The 15,763-nt window shown below is 40.0% G+C and overlaps 1 protein-coding gene across 1 annotated transcript in view; it reads right to left on the bottom strand.

Moving 5' to 3' along the window:
- LOC112219798 (neuropeptide FF receptor 2-like) overlaps window positions 1-11,316 on the bottom strand; it is a 31,735-nt gene extending 20,419 nt beyond the window's left edge. The window contains exons 1-2 of the mRNA XM_024381310.2: window positions 11,151-11,316; window positions 6,660-7,016 (exon numbers count right to left, since the gene is read on the bottom strand). Coding sequence (XP_024237078.1) covers window positions 6,660-7,008 — 349 coding nt within the window. The 5' untranslated portion in view covers window positions 7,009-7,016; window positions 11,151-11,316. The remainder of the gene's footprint in view (window positions 1-6,659; window positions 7,017-11,150) is intronic.
- Between the last annotated feature and the right edge of the window lie 4,447 nt (window positions 11,317-15,763).

Genomic DNA, 15,763 nt, shown 5'->3' with positions numbered 1-15,763 from the left:
ATCTTGCTCCATGATCACTATTCTTGTGTACTGTCCTCCTAAAGCTAATGAATATTTCCTGTCTGAACTGCTCACCGTTGCGGTCCCACTCTCCCTCCGCTTACTGTTGCTTGGTACGTGGATCAAACTCAAAACTTACCTCTAATTTCATTGCTGTTCTGGACTGTTTCAATATTACCCAACATGTCAATTTTCCCACTCATATCAAGGGACACATACTTGATCTTGTTGGAGACTATCTGACTTGAGCCCCTTTTAATCTGTTTATAATTGTATAATTAGCCTGCCAGTAGTAATTTTTGTGTTATGGGTTAGATGGAATGATCTACTGTATGTGCATTGTACTTGGGCAGAGAGCAAGAATGTTTCCATATGGGTTGAATAGAAGCCATACTCTGTAAAACATACAAGTCAAAACTGTAACTAGGCCACTCAGGAACATTCAATGTCGGCTTGGTAATCAACTTCAGAGTATATTTGGCCTTGTGTTTTAAGTTATTGCCCTGCTTAAAGGTGAATTTGTCTCCCAGGCTCTGTTGGAAAGCAGACTGAACAATGTTTTCCTCTAGGATTTTCCATGTATTTTTATCCCCCCCAAAAAACTCCCTAGTCCTTGCCTGACAAGCATACCCATCAATGGCAGTCAATGCCGTTTAAGATGAAGGAGGACTTTTTTTTAAGTTAGCATGGCCTTATTTCTATTACAGCATATTGGTTGACTGTCATTCATACTCCATTCACCCAGCTCAATGTAACATCAATAGGTTTAGGCTAATACATGATACTAAAATGTTCCCTATACCCATCATGGAGGTTGCTACAACCTAGCTACGAATGAAAGTTTACAACATAGGTGCACAGGTCAAGAGGATTTTTTTTGTAATCAAGGTGACAGACAGTGACACATTCAATACTGCCTTGCATACTCTTGCCTGCATCTAGCTGATCTATGGTGTAATCATTAGTCCAACAGTTGCAAACAAGAGTTTCTATTGGACAAATTCTGGTATGTTCATCCCAGTTTTGCTGCCGTTTAAGAAATGTTTTTCAACAGAATTGGCGGAATGAATACACCCCTGATCACCGCTAGTTCACTTTCATAGCAGCCATACGCAAACAGCATGATAATTTGCTCATTGTATAATTCCTTCTCAGATCTACGCAATCTCCTCCTCTCACCTTTTCCCATCCCTTGTGGACTTCTGTGCACTACAACAGCTGTCTATGACCAAGCGAAAAATCCTTTCCATACCATAACCACTATCCACTATCCACTACACACGGCCTACATCATTGTCACCATATTATTATTATTATTATTATATATTATTATTTCATAGTCAATATAGCTAGCTACAATAACGAATGCCTTAGTAAACATGCTACAATTATGCGGTACAGTGTAGAGAAAGCCGTTTAGCAGTTACACTGGCAGGCCCCGGTGGCAATAAATTTATAAAACCAAAAGCTTACTTTGACTTGGAAAAGTTCCCATGTTAGATAACCATAGCCAGCTAGCTAACATAGCATCCCTCTCTGTTTGAGACCGGGGTTTGATTGGGCTAAACTAGCCAGCTGCATTCTCTAGCTAGGTAAGTGAAAGTGAGAAAAAAAATACAAGGAAATATAGCTCTCTCAATCTCTCTCTTTCTATTGCTTCTCCTTCATTTTTGAAGTAATTAATTTGTTAAAAACTGTTCAAATATTGTGTTTCTCAATCTTTAAGTCAAAGTCACATTCTCTGCACCGCAGTGATAGCTAGCTGTAGCTTATGCTGTTTTAATTCTTTGAATTTTTGATTGGGTCGAGAAAATGTCAGTTCATACTGCAAGTGCTCTGATAGGTTGGAGGACGTCCTCCAGAAGTTGTCCTAATTACTGTGTAAGTCTTTGAAAGGGGAGAGAAACATGAGCCTCCAAGGTTTTGGTTTGAAGTAAATATACCCAGAGGAAGATGGAAACTAGCTGTCCATCCGGCTACACCATGGTGCTACCTCATCAAATCAAAATCACATTTTATTTGGCAATATGAATAGAATGCTGTTGATTGCTGTTGAAGTGACTGTAGACCTTCATTGCAAAACAGTGTGTTTTAATCAATCATTTGAAGACGTGAAAATATTTAGTATAGTTTTATCTTAAAAGGATAACTTCATTGTTTCACTATATTTATTTTTTCTGAAATTCACTGAGGATGGTCCTCCCCTTCTTTCTCTGAGGATCCTCCACTGACACCCATAACATGATGCAGCCACCACCATGCTTGAAAATAAAAAGAGTGGTACTCATTGATGTGTTGTATTGGATTTCTCACGAACACGATTGTGTTCTCCGTTTTTCTCTACAGGACTCATCTGAAGATAACCCATACAAAAAAAATGGAAGTATAGAGGTAGTTTTGTGCCCCAAAAAATAAGGAGTTAAATATGTGTCCAAAAAATATACAGTTGAAGTCGGAAGTTTACATACACCTAAGCCAAATACATTTAAACTCAGTTTTTCATCATTCCTGACATTTAATCCAAGTAAAAATTCCCTGTTTTAGGTCATTTAGGATCACCACTTTATTTTAAGAATGTGAAATGTCAGAATAATAGAAGAAATAATAATTTATTTCAGCTTTTATTTCTTTCATCACATTCCCAGTGGGTCAGAAGTATACATACACTCAATTAGTATTTGGTAGCATTGCCTTTAAATTGTTTAATTTGGGTCAAACATTTCGGGTAGCCTTCAACAAGCTTCCAACAATAAGTTGGGGGAATTTTGGCCCATTCCTCTTGACAGAGCTGGTGTAACTGAGTCATATTTGTAGGCCTCCTTGCTCACACATTCTTTTTCAGTTCTGCCCACAAATTTTCTATAGGATTGAGGTCAGGGCTTTGTGATGGCCACTCCAAAACCTTGCCTATGTTGTCCTTAAGCCATTTTGCGACAACTTTGGGAGTATGTTTGGGGTCATTGTCCATTTGGAAGACCCATTTGCCACCAAGCTTTAACTTCCTGATTGATGTCTTGAAATGTTGCTTCAATATATCCACAGAATTGTTCTTTCTCATAATGCCATCTATTTTGTGAAGTGCACCAGTCCCTCTTGCAGCAAAGCACCCCCTCAACATGATGCTGCCACTCCCATGCTTCACAGTTGGGATGGTGTTCTTCGGCTTGCAAGCCTCCCCCATTTTCCTCCAAACATAATGAGGGTCATTATGCCCAAAAGGTCCTATTTTTGTTTCATCAGACCAGGGGACATATCTCCAAAAAGTACAATCTTTGTCCTCATGTGCAGTTGAAAAGCGTAGTCTGGCTTTTTTATGGTGGTTTTGAAGCAGTGGCTTTTTCCTTGCTGAGCGGCCTTTCAGGTTATGTTGATATAGGACTCGTTTTTTTTTATCTCTAGGAGACAGAACACGTCTCCTTCCTGAGCAGTATGACGGCTGCGTGGTCCCATGGTGTTTATACTTGCGTACTATTGTTTGTACAGATGAACGTGGTACCTTCAGGCATTTGAAATTGCTCCCAAGGATGAACCAGACTTTTGGAGGTCTACAAATTTTTTTCTGAGGTCTTAGCTGATTTCTTTTGATTTTCCCATGATGTCAAGCAAAGAGGCACTGAGTTTGAAGGTAGGCCATGAAACACATCCACAGGTACACCTCCAATTGAATCAAATTATGTCAATTAGCCAAACAGAAGCTTCTAAAGCCATGACATCATTTTCTGGAATTTTTCAAGCTGTTTAAAGGCACAGTCAACTTAGTGTATGTACACTTTAGACCCACTGGAAGTGAAATAATCTGTCTGTAAACATGGTTGGAAAAATGACTTGTGTCATGCACAAAGAATATGTCCTAACTGACTCGTCAAAACTATAGTTTGTTAACAAGAAATTTGTGGAGTGGTTGAAAAGCAAGTTTTAGTGATTCTAACCTACGTGTATGTAAACCTCCGACTTCAACTGTATTTCCTGAGCTTTCTTATCTCTTAGACATAGGACAAAGATTTGAAAACCTTAATCCTTATGATTAATTTTTTGACTCTCTTTTTTGTCATTTATGAATGTGTAACCCTAACCCTAACCCTAACCCTAACCCGTACTACTGAATTTATTTAGGCATGCCATAACAAAGGGGTTGAATACTTAATGACTCAAGACATTTCAGCTTTGATTTTTTATGAATTTGTAAAATTGTATCTGATGATTTATGCATACGTACTTTGTATGGTGCCCTCATTGATCCTATCCCCACTTATAAAGATCTGTGAATCTGGATTGACTAAAAGCTATCTTTCAAAAAACATGTTGATAAATTAGTTAAGAAATTAAGAATTAAACTAGGCTTTTTCTATAGCAGGGATAGTCAACTAGTTTCAGCCATGGGCCATCTTTGAACACAACTAATTGAACACAACTAATCCCAAAAACAGATTGTATTTGAAAATAACAATCATTTCAGACCTTGATTACAGGCATTATCTATTTTTCTCTTTGTGGGAATACTTGGGAACAGATTTCCTAAATTAAACTCACTCTAGCTGAATTCCTGATGATTGTAGTCTTATTTTACTTTGAGAGAAACAAGTGTTTCTCCCATTCTTCTCAGTAGATCCTCTCAACCTCTGTCAGGTTGGATGGGGAGCGTCGCTGCACAGCTATTTTCAAGTTGTGCTACAGAGTTGTTCAATAGGGTTCAACATTCAAGACTTGTCCTGAAGCCATTCCTGCGTTGTGTTAGCTGTTTTCTTAGGGACGTTGCCTTGTTGGAAGGTGAACCTTTACCCCAGTCTGAGGTCCTGAGCATTCTGGAGCAGGATTTCATCAAGGATCTCTCTGTTCATTGCTCCGTTCATCTTTCCCTCGATTCTGACTAGTCTCCCAGTCCCTGCCAATGAAAAACATCCCCACAGCATGATGCTGCCACCACCATGCTTTACCGTAGGGATGCTGCCAGGTTTCCTCCAGAAGTGACACCTGGCATTCAGACTAAAGAGTTCAATCTTGGTTTCATTAGACCATAGAATCTTGTTTTTTCATGGTCTGAAAATCTTTAGGTGCCTTTTGGCAAACTCCAAGCGTGCTGTCTTGTGCCTTTTACTGAGGAGTGGATTCTGTCGTACCACTCTACCTGAGGCCTGATTGGTGGAGTGCTGCAGAGATGGTTGTCCTTCAGGAAAGGTTCGCCCATCTCCACAGAGAATCTCTGGTGCTCTGTCAGAGTGACCATCGGGTTCTTGGTCACCTCCCTGACCAAGGCCCTTTCCCCTCGATTGCTCAGTTTGGTCGAGCGATAGAGTCTTGGTGGTTCCAAACTTCTTCCATTTAAGAGTGGAGGCCACTGTGTTCTTGGGGACCTTCAATGCTGCAGAAATGTTTTGGTACCCTTTCGCAGATCTATCCCTTGACACAATCCTGCCTTGGAGCTCTACTGAATATTCCTTCGACCTCATGGCTTGGCTTGACATGCAATGTCAACTGTGGGACCTTATGTAGACAGGTTTGTGCCTTTCAAAATGATGTCCAAACATATTTAATTTACCACAGGTGGACTCCTATCAAGTTGTAGAAACATCTCAAGGATGATCAATGGAGGGAGCATGCACCTGAGCTCAATTTCGAGTCTCAAAGCAAAGGGTCTGAATAATTATGTAAATAAGATATTTCTGTTGAATTTTTTTATAAACTTTTTTTTTTTTAAACTGTTTTCATTATGGGGTATTGTTTGGGGGAAAATTATTTAAAGTGGGGAAAAAAAGTGGGAAAGTGGGAAAAAGGGCTGCCTAAGTATGATTCCCAATCAGAGACAACGATAGACAGCTGCCTCTGATTGGGAACCATACTCGGACAAAAACAAAGAAATAGACAACATAGAATGCCCACCCCAAGTCACACCTTGACCTAACCAAATAGAGAAATAAAACGGCTTTCTAAGGTCAGGGCGTGACATCATATGAGGAAATCAGTTAATTTAAATAAATTCTTTAGGCCCTAATCTATGGATTTCACATGACTGGAAATACAGATATGCATCTGTTGGTCAAAGATTCCTTAAAAGAAATGGGCCTCACAATGGGACTGAGGATCTAGTGACGATTTTTCTGTGCTTTCAAATTGCCATCCATAAAATGCAATTGTATTTGTTGTCCGTAGCTTATGCCTTCCCATACCATAACCCCACCTCCACCATGAGGCACTCTGTTCACAACGCCAGCAATCCGCTCGCCCACATGATGCCATCAGTAGCATTGTGTTGTGTTACAAAACTGCACAATTTAAAGTGGACTTTCATTGTCCCCAGCTCAAAGTGCACCTGTGTAATAATCATGCTGTATAATCAGCTGCTTGATATGCCACAACTATCAGGTGGATGGATTATCTTGGCAATGGAGAACTGCTCACTAACAGGAAGGTAAACAAATTTGTGCACATAATTTGAGAGAAACAAGTTTTTTGAGCATAAACAACATTTCTGGGATCATTTATTTCAGCTCATGAAACATGGGACCAACACTTTACATGTTGTGTTATTAATAATTATAATAATTATATACTATAATTGCAGTTAAACTAGGGTTGAGCAGGAGTGTGGACATAAAGCTAGGGTTAGGGTTAGGGTTGTGGTTGAGGCTAGGATTAGGGTTAAGAGGCCTTTGGCTACTAACCTGTTATGATGTTGTCCACCAGGGTAGTTGGCATGCAGAAGATGCCCACCAGTAGGTCACTGATGGCCAGGTTGAGTATAAAGAGGTTGGTGACCGTCCTCATGTTCTTGCTCCGCAACACAATGAAACACACAACACCATTCCCCACCATGCACACCAGGAAAATGAGCAGGTAAGACACAATGAAGACTACCACTACCGAGGGCTTGTGGAGGTAGAGGTCCACGTAGGTGATGTTCTGTTGGTAATATGGGTATGGGGGGTGCTGGAGGTCCCTGGAAGAGTTGAAGAAAGTGGTGTTCCAGTCTTCTGTGCTGTTGGAGCTGATGGGATCCAGAGCGTGCGTCATGGTGGAATCTGAGGACAGAGAGAGAGAGAGAGAGAGAGAGAGAGAGAGAGAGAGAGAGAGAGAGAGAGAGAGAGAGATAAGGTAGTTTTAGTTTGTGGGTTTCTTTGTGCTTTTCACACAGTGAAATTATTTGTCACATTGGACACCTCTAGAATATATTGTAGTCTATATCGTCTACTGCATCTTGCCATCTTTATGTAATACATGATTCACTAGCCACTTTAAACTATGCCACTTTTATGTTTACATACCCTACATTACTCATCTCATATGTATATACTGTAGTCGATACCATCTACTGCTTCTTGCCTATGCTGTTCTGTACCATCACCCATTCATATATCTGTATGTACATATTCTTTATCCCTTTACACTTGTGTGTATAAGGTAGTAGTCGTGGAATGTTAGGTTAGATTAGTCGTTGGTTATTACTGCATTGTTGGAACTAGAAGCACAAGCATTTCGCTACACTCAAAATTTGATTTGATTTGATTTAGTCATTCACAAAATAGAAGTTCTGGCTGAGATGGTGTGCTACCTTCTGGTTATTTTTTATTTTATTTTTCTACTTTAAAAGTAATCTTTCTATGGTGGGGTGGAACCTTGAAGGCACTTTCCATTGACATACAGTGCACCTTATGTGAATAATCTTCTAATGTATGTACATAGTGTGTGTGTGTGTGTGTGTGTGTGTGTGTGTGTGTGTGTGTGTGTGTGTGTGTGTGTGTGTGTGTGTGTGTGTGTGTGCAACAGTGGATGGGCGGAGGTGTAACCTTACCATTCACATCAATAAGATTTCAATTACCATGACCGTGTGCTGAGACCTTGTTAGAAACATCCCCTTGACAAAGTCATCCAATCAAGAGAGCCCATACTTAGACAGATTAGAGTCTTTACAATGCCTAGGTAATAACAGGCAACACCACACTTACAGGAAGTGGATATTGATTGGTTATTACGCATAAAACACAACATAGTCTCCAGAAATCCATAACAACCATTTTTCTGCCTTGATGATTGTGTGATGATTCAGTCAACTATATGCCGTCTCTCACACACACACTCACTCCCTCACTCAAACACACACTCACTCCCTCACTCAAACACACACTCACTCCCTCACTCAAACACACACTCACTCCCTCACTCAAACACACACTCAAACACAGATGACAAAAGAATGAGCGAAGTGAAAAATGGCAAGGTATTTTTGCTAGTGATTATATTCTGCTGGTATGCTGGTACCCTGCTGAGCACCATGGCATCAAAATGTTATTCATCAATCACATCAGCTCTGCCTCAAAAACGGTCAAAGTTTCTTCTCAACTGGAGAGAATAACTATTGACTTCAAGCTCCTTTCTCTCTGAAGTTTCTAACCTGCCAATGATTGATAAGTGGCCTAAGCTCCCTTGGGCTTTTGTTAATTAACTTTCACATGTGAAACATTGACAGAATTGACAAGTTGTTTTGAAGTCCGAAGTACTGTAAGCGAGGAATTTTAATTGGATGGAGAATAAAAACCAACCTGGGAAATGAGCATCTCATTTCCAGGGTCAGTGCACCTGCAACACCTCATAACTAAAACTACAGGTGAGAGATCTGCTGATCAAATGTACTCTAGTAATCATTTAGAATTTCAATCAGCCTATTCTCCAGGGATGTCTCCTGGGCAGATCTGGGTCCAGATGTTCAATCCCATTGCTAGGCACTTGTTTTGTTTTTTGTTTTAAGCCTTTCCCAAACCTTCAACCTTAACTCAACCACTCGGAAATATTGCCTAAACTTAAGTTTAACCCTATCCCTAACTTTAACCCAGTGGTGTAATGGGGATATACGCAGGTATGCGTCATATACCCACTACTTTTCAGTGGGCATTGCATGTGCTCACTTCTTAATCACACAAAGTAGAGTAGTAGAAGTATATGTCATATCAATTAACAAGGATGATGGAATAGATCAGAATGTTTAGCTTAAAATGTTGATAAACTATTATTTCTTCACATTTTAGGCGCAGAAATGTACACACGGCAGTAGGCCTATGCGTGAACGTTTCAAAATACATTTGCAAATGTGCATGCGAGCGGTTTCATGGACAGAGATGGAAATATCCGTTAGAAATTCAGGAAGAGGGGGTATTTAAAGATGCATCAACTATCATGGGTTGCTAATATGTTTAGGATAATGCCTTTGGCTGCTAGACAATGAAAGAAAGTTTAAAGAAAACCATTAGAACAGGAGATTTTGGCTATGGGCTATTTTGACGCAAGGCAAGACACTCATAATATCAAGTAAATCGTCCAGGTGTCAAACAATTAAGGAACAGGACAAATATAGCCACGTTAATGATAGACCTGACTGTTTTCTGGTAGATGGCAAGGCTTTCCCAAAAACGTGCCTTTTTAAATGTTACCTAGCTACAAAGTAACCTATGCTTACCTGTCAATATATAATTTGCATCAATCCAGTGGCCATTTCTTTTGCAAACTCCTTCTCATGTTCAATAGAAACACTGCTAATCAAACAACAGTGCTAGGTGCCTGCACAATTGAATTAAAAGGCAATTAAATAAAAATATAGAGAATTCTTAGATTTTTTTCAGAGACCTCAAAAGTGGTCTGCTGATGTTGTTCAAGCATTGTCATGGTATTATAACATACAATTGTGTTGTATTTCTGTTTTTGTGTTGTATTTGTGTTTTTTTTTAAAGTGTGAGATTGTGAGAGCGAAATCCTGAAAAAATGGGGGGGAAATCAGAAATCTGAATTTCTGACTCATTTTAAAACCTACATTTTCTGTTTCAATAGTCGGCCTACTATTAATCTACTTGCACAGTACAGCTTGGGTTGGCCTGACTGAAATACCAATTTGTGATTTTTATTTTAGGTCATTCAGATTGTGTCACTCTTGGTTTGATTCCAGGCTATTGTATAATGTATCACATTCGGCTGTGATTGGGAGTCCCATAGGGCAGCGCAAAATTGGCCCAGCGTCGTCCGGGTTTGGCCGGAGTGTGTTCCTAACTGTGTTCTTAAATGACTTGCCTAGTTAAATAAAGGTAAAATAAAAATATATATAATTCTCATAGAATGTTTCACACAGGGAGCCTTTCCTTCGCTGGACGGGCCGTTTGGAAATGTTTTGGCATAATTCGAGTATACTGACAGCTTGACTGACAGCAAAGATATGGCACCACGTGGCATAATTAAAACGTCAAGCCATGGCGTAATTTTGTGACAGCTAAAATATGGCACCACAAAGTCCAGCCATGGAGTAATTATGTTGCTGCACGGGTTGGCGTTGTATTGGAGCTTAGGTTGTCTGTAAACCTCTTCAACCTCCAGTCAACAACTAGACAAAACCAAGACCGAGATATTAAGGTAAACAAGCAGGATGACTGAGCAGAAGTAAGTCACCCTCCCTCTGCACGTATACAGAATGTCAAATGTGAACAAATCCAGAGAGATTTCATTTCAGAACCATGGACAGCGGGATAGCGGCGTTCTGAGGTTCCAACCTTCAGCACCAAAGGTCAATGGATAACGACAGTTACGGAAATAATTCAAATTCTACTCATGTAGATGTTAATTCGATATGTAATGAAATGTCCATATTTAATTACATTCACATAAACTCAATTTCAGTTCCTGAACTAACTAACAATAAACTAACTAACTATTAACTAGCATTAAATTATGTGGATGGGAGAGGGTATACTGCTATACCATCTGTCATTGTTCAGAAAGATCAGTCCTATACACTGTAGGCCAGCCCTCTGCTCACTGAGCTCCGTCAGTCAACTCTGCAAGAGTTGAGCAAATGACACGAATATTTTAATTTGCAGTTGCAATCAAGCACGGTCAATAATTAGGTTGATTATTGACCACGGGACGGAGTCGTTCTCTTGATTTGAAGAGGCGATGCAATCTGTATGCATTTCAAATGAAATAAAGGCAAAGTCTTTTTCAATAGGTAGGCGAATGCATTGATGATTGATCATTATTTTCTAACATACTTCATGTAATTATTAAGCTATTACAATTTTTGCTCCTAAAATATGCTTTTGTTGTTATAAGATTATAAGATGTTGTATTATTATTCAATCAGCAAAACCTTCAAAAAAGAAAATCAAGAAAGATCTTACCTTGAGTAACTTGAAAAAGATGTCCAATTTACATGTCCTTCCAAAATGTGAATATGGAAGACTCAAAAGTCCAAAGAGATGTATGTGCGCCACTTTGCTTGCTGTGAAGATGCTCCGTAGCCTACATCGCAACGACCGAGAGGACAGACACGGACAGAGTGCTGTTGCTCCACGCGCTTTGGCACAAATAGCTAAATCCACTAACAAGCGCAAGATACATTGAATAGGGTGGGAGGAGGCGCGCAGGGCGGGTAAGTAAAGTGCGTGCCACCCAACGCCCTACTGTTTCTCGCGCAACAAGAGGTTGCTCAAAGAGGGAATTATAGAGGAGAGCAAAGGTGACGAGATCACACCAACTGCGTGGGTGGTGGTGGTGCTGTAATTCAATTAAATGCCTCCAATTAAAATGAAATCGTCATATCGAGCTCCATACAAAAGCAAATCTGGGAAATATCGACTTTTTGGCATCTCACAGTATCTGTCTTCGAGTTCATGCTTATTGCTCAGTATGGATTTTAATTCATAAAAAAATGTGATAAGGATTTATCCAGAGCTTTAAAAAGGGAGCTCTAGCCAAGCCAGGAGCTGGTGGAGATTGAAGTGGAGGGAGTAGTTCTTAGCACGTCTCTTGAGGAGGCTTAAAAGAGATTTATGTTTGGAAAAGTTGAATATGTTCAGAAGGAGTTGGGTAATTGCTTAAGGAAGGAGGACTGGAGGGAAAAAGAGGGGTTTGGAAAGACAGAGGGAGGCAGATGATGGTTTGAATCTGTTGAAGCTAGCAATAACAAGGGAGAAGGTATGTCAAGGAAGATTGGTGTCAAATTCAGTGTGAGCCAGATGCCAGTTTGAGTTCTGGAGGTGAACTGGTGGTGGTAGAAAGTGTTGTGAGGAGCTTGGAGCCTGAGCCGTTGATGGACATGGTTATGATAAAGTTGCTTTTGGTCCAGTAGGAGTGATATTTTTTGAGAAAGTGGATCCTTGCCTTTTGGTGGATCTTTTCAGGGTGGGTGTGAAAGGAGTTGAATCAGTGAAGGTAACCTGTAGTGGACTTGTGATTGTTTCTTCTGAGCAGAGGGAGTGGACACTCCGTGTCATGCAACTTGGGTCAAGATCTGTTTCTTGCTTTGCTCTTAAGAACAGGGCACTTTTTAAAGGAGTGATTTCTGTGGAGGTGTGGAGGTGGAGCCGTTGAAGATCCCAGGTGTTTGTGACGCCTGCTGTTTGGTGCGACACAGAGCCGGTGGTGAGTGTGGTGAAACGGAGGCATCACATCAGTCCTTTTGAGTCAGTCTTTACCTGACAAGGTCTTGTTAGGATATCATTTATCCTGTTAGAGCTTTTTTGGCGAGTCCACCACGCTGTTTCAAGTGCAACTTTATGGTCACGACGCAGCAGTGTAGGAGGGAGATTCCAAGATGTGGGAAGTGTGCAGGAGGGCTTGGGATAGAGGATTGTGTAGTTTCGGTGGATAAAGTTGTCAACTGTACATGTTGCAGAGGTCTAGGCCAATGAGTGATATGCTTCGGTAAGGTTGGCTTCTTAGTGTTCACAGCAATGGTTATCAACTGTACAGAAATTGAAAGTAAATCACAGAAAAGAGATGTGGTAGAAGCTGCAGAGAAGTACTGGGGTTATGAGATTTGACTTCAGAAGTTACAAGGTGTGTTGAGTGGTAGTGTCCCGTCCTCTCAGGCTGTTGGCCTGGGGTAGGATCAGATGGGGTTAAAATAATGGAATAAGGTGATAGGTTTTAATGAGTATAGGGTTAATTGGTAGGGTAATTCAAATGTATGTATTTTTAGTTTTCCTGGTTCCCCTTTCCAATTTTGTGTGAAAGTGTAATAGATCTATAGTTCAGTTGGGGGCGGTAATGCAACATATTGGATGACAACTGCCGTTAAACCTCACTGAAGAAGTGTTCTAGGCGGCTGCGCATGGGAAGTGATGCAGTCCAGAGACGTGGCAGCTTCCTGGGCCATGTGTGAGATTTGGGTTTAGAGGACAATAGAAGCTTATAGAAAATTAATACCTGCCTCCTGGGCTGCACCGCTTCCTGTGCTTGTTTCTTTTCTCCCTTATGGTATGTTTTGTGTTTATCTTGAATGGTTTTTTAAGTATACTGAAGAAAAATATAAATGCAACTTGTAAAGTGTTGGTTTCATGAGCAGAAATAAGGTTCCATACACACAAATTATTTCTCATTTTGTGCCCACAATTGTTTACATCCCTGTTATTGGGCATTTCTACTTTGCAAAGATAATTCATCCACCTGACAAGTGGTGTATCAAGAAGTTGATTAAAGAGCATGATCATTACACAGGTGCACCTTGTGCTGTGGACAATAAAAGGCCACTCTTAAATGTGCAGTTTTGTCACATCACAATGCCACAGATGTCTCAATTTTGAGGGAGTGTACAATTGGCATTCTGACTGCAGGAATGTTTTCCAGAGCTGTTGCCAGAATGACATGGCAATTTCACTACCATAAGCCGCCTCCAACGTAATTTGAGATAATTTGGCTGGACATCCAACTGGCCTAACAACCGCAGACCATGTGTAACCATGTCAGCCCAGGATCTCCACATTCAGCTTCTTCACCTGCAGGATCGTCTGAAACCAGTCCCCCAGACAGCTGATGAAATTAGTATTTCCTTCTGTAATTAAGCCCTTTTGTGGGGAAAAGCTCATTCTGATTCTGCGCGCCTGTTTAGCAAAGTGAAATCCATAGATTAGAGCCTAATGAATGTATTTCAATTGACTGATTTCCTTATGAACTGTAACTCAGTAAAATCTTTGAGTGTTGCATGTTGCGTTTATTTTTGTTCAGTATAATTTATGGGTACAACTTAAAAGTGCGATGTTATGGAAAGAACCATGCACTAAAATGCTATGGAAATAACCATGCCCTAAAATGTTATGGAAATAACCATGCCCTAAAATGTTATGGAAATAACCATGCCCTAAAATGTTATGGAAAGAACCATGCCCTAAAATGTTATGGAAATAACCATGCCCTTAAATGTTATGGAAAGAACCATGCCCTAAAATGTTATGGAAAGAACCATGCCCTAAAATGTTATGGAAAGAACCATGCCCTAAAATGTTATGGAAATAACCATGCCCTAAAATGTTATGGAAATAACCATGCCCTTAAATGTTATGGAAAGAACCATGCCCTAAAATGTTATGGAAATAACCATGCCCTAAAATGATACAAACTGTTCCTTTGTCTGCCTCTACTTCACGCTGTCTGTTCAACCCAGATTCTAAAGAACTTGTCACTTTTCCACCTCGTGACAGAATCCTAAATGTTTCTGAGAACCACATGGTGCCATCTTCCTCTGTAATTTTCCATAGACTGCCTGCTTTCTTGTAGCCTAATGGCTTACACTTCCGTTGGCTACAGATTGTAACACCAGACAATGTGATTTAACTAATACATTTTGGATCATTATACTGGTAGTTACAGATGTGGCTATACAAAATGTTGCCAGAGATTTTTCAACCAACCTGGTATTCGTCTTCAATTCGTGGAAATGGGAGTTTCAAGTCTGTGTCCAGTTGAAGGGGCTCAGTTTGTATTTAGAAAATGCTCCCTTATTAAAATAAATGTGTTAGTCCAAGAAGTAATCCAACAATGCATACACCGCCTCTTGTCTTTTTCAAATCTCTCGAGACAGGTCGGTCCATTCCAAATTGCCACATGTCATGATGTCAGACACCTGTCTCGATCAATGAGAGAAGACTTGAAATAGACAAGATGGCACCGTACCCTATACCAGGTTAGTTGAAAAATCTCTGCAAACTTTTTGTATAGCCACATCTGTAACTACCAGTATAATGGTCCAAACTGTTTTGGTTAAATCACATCTCGTGTTACAATCTGTAGCTACACTTCCTGGTTAGAGCGCACAGCATACACACCGGTGTTCACATACTATTCAACATCTTTCAAATACTTTGAGTTTTTGCTTTAGCCTGCCTAGAGTGCCCGGCATGCAAGGATTACACTTTTGGGACTTTTCTATTGGTTGCAGCGTAACTGGCAAGCTCATTCAAGAGCAGCAGAAGTATTTGAAATTATTTCAAATAGAGTTTGAACCCAGTCCTGGTTAGATCACATTTTAATGAGCTTGGATGGTTTCTCTAGAGACAGACGGATCGAGAATCACTTTCACAATGTGTTTTCAAAATGTAGTTGCCTTCTCAAAACAATATTGTACTGTCAAAATTGCAAATAGATTCCACAAAAGAACACAACGGCCTGCAAAAGATTAATGCATAATCCATACTGCATAATGAAACCATCTTTTGCGTCCAAGCAGACAAAACAGAAAGTTAGAATTGTCTTTTAAAAATCCCAGTAGAGCAGTCACTAAATCATGATGATAATAATTGGGAGTACTATCCAAAAGAGCAGAATTATAGGCCTATTTCAACAAATAATTTCATACATGTCAAATATTATTCCTGATTTTAAAAGAAATAAGGATTCATCATCGGTATCATCACAATCCAATTCCATGTATTCAATACAAAGGCTGCTTTGATGGTTGTTTTGTAGACTTCCCATTGGTGCACAGAAACACATTAGAAATAAGGAGAGGTGACTG

Source organism: Oncorhynchus tshawytscha, linkage group LG20 (assembly GCF_018296145.1).
Source record: "Oncorhynchus tshawytscha isolate Ot180627B linkage group LG20, Otsh_v2.0, whole genome shotgun sequence".
NCBI classification, from domain to species: domain Eukaryota; kingdom Metazoa; phylum Chordata; class Actinopteri; order Salmoniformes; family Salmonidae; genus Oncorhynchus; species Oncorhynchus tshawytscha.
This window is presented reverse-complemented; position numbering and strand designations above follow the sequence as displayed.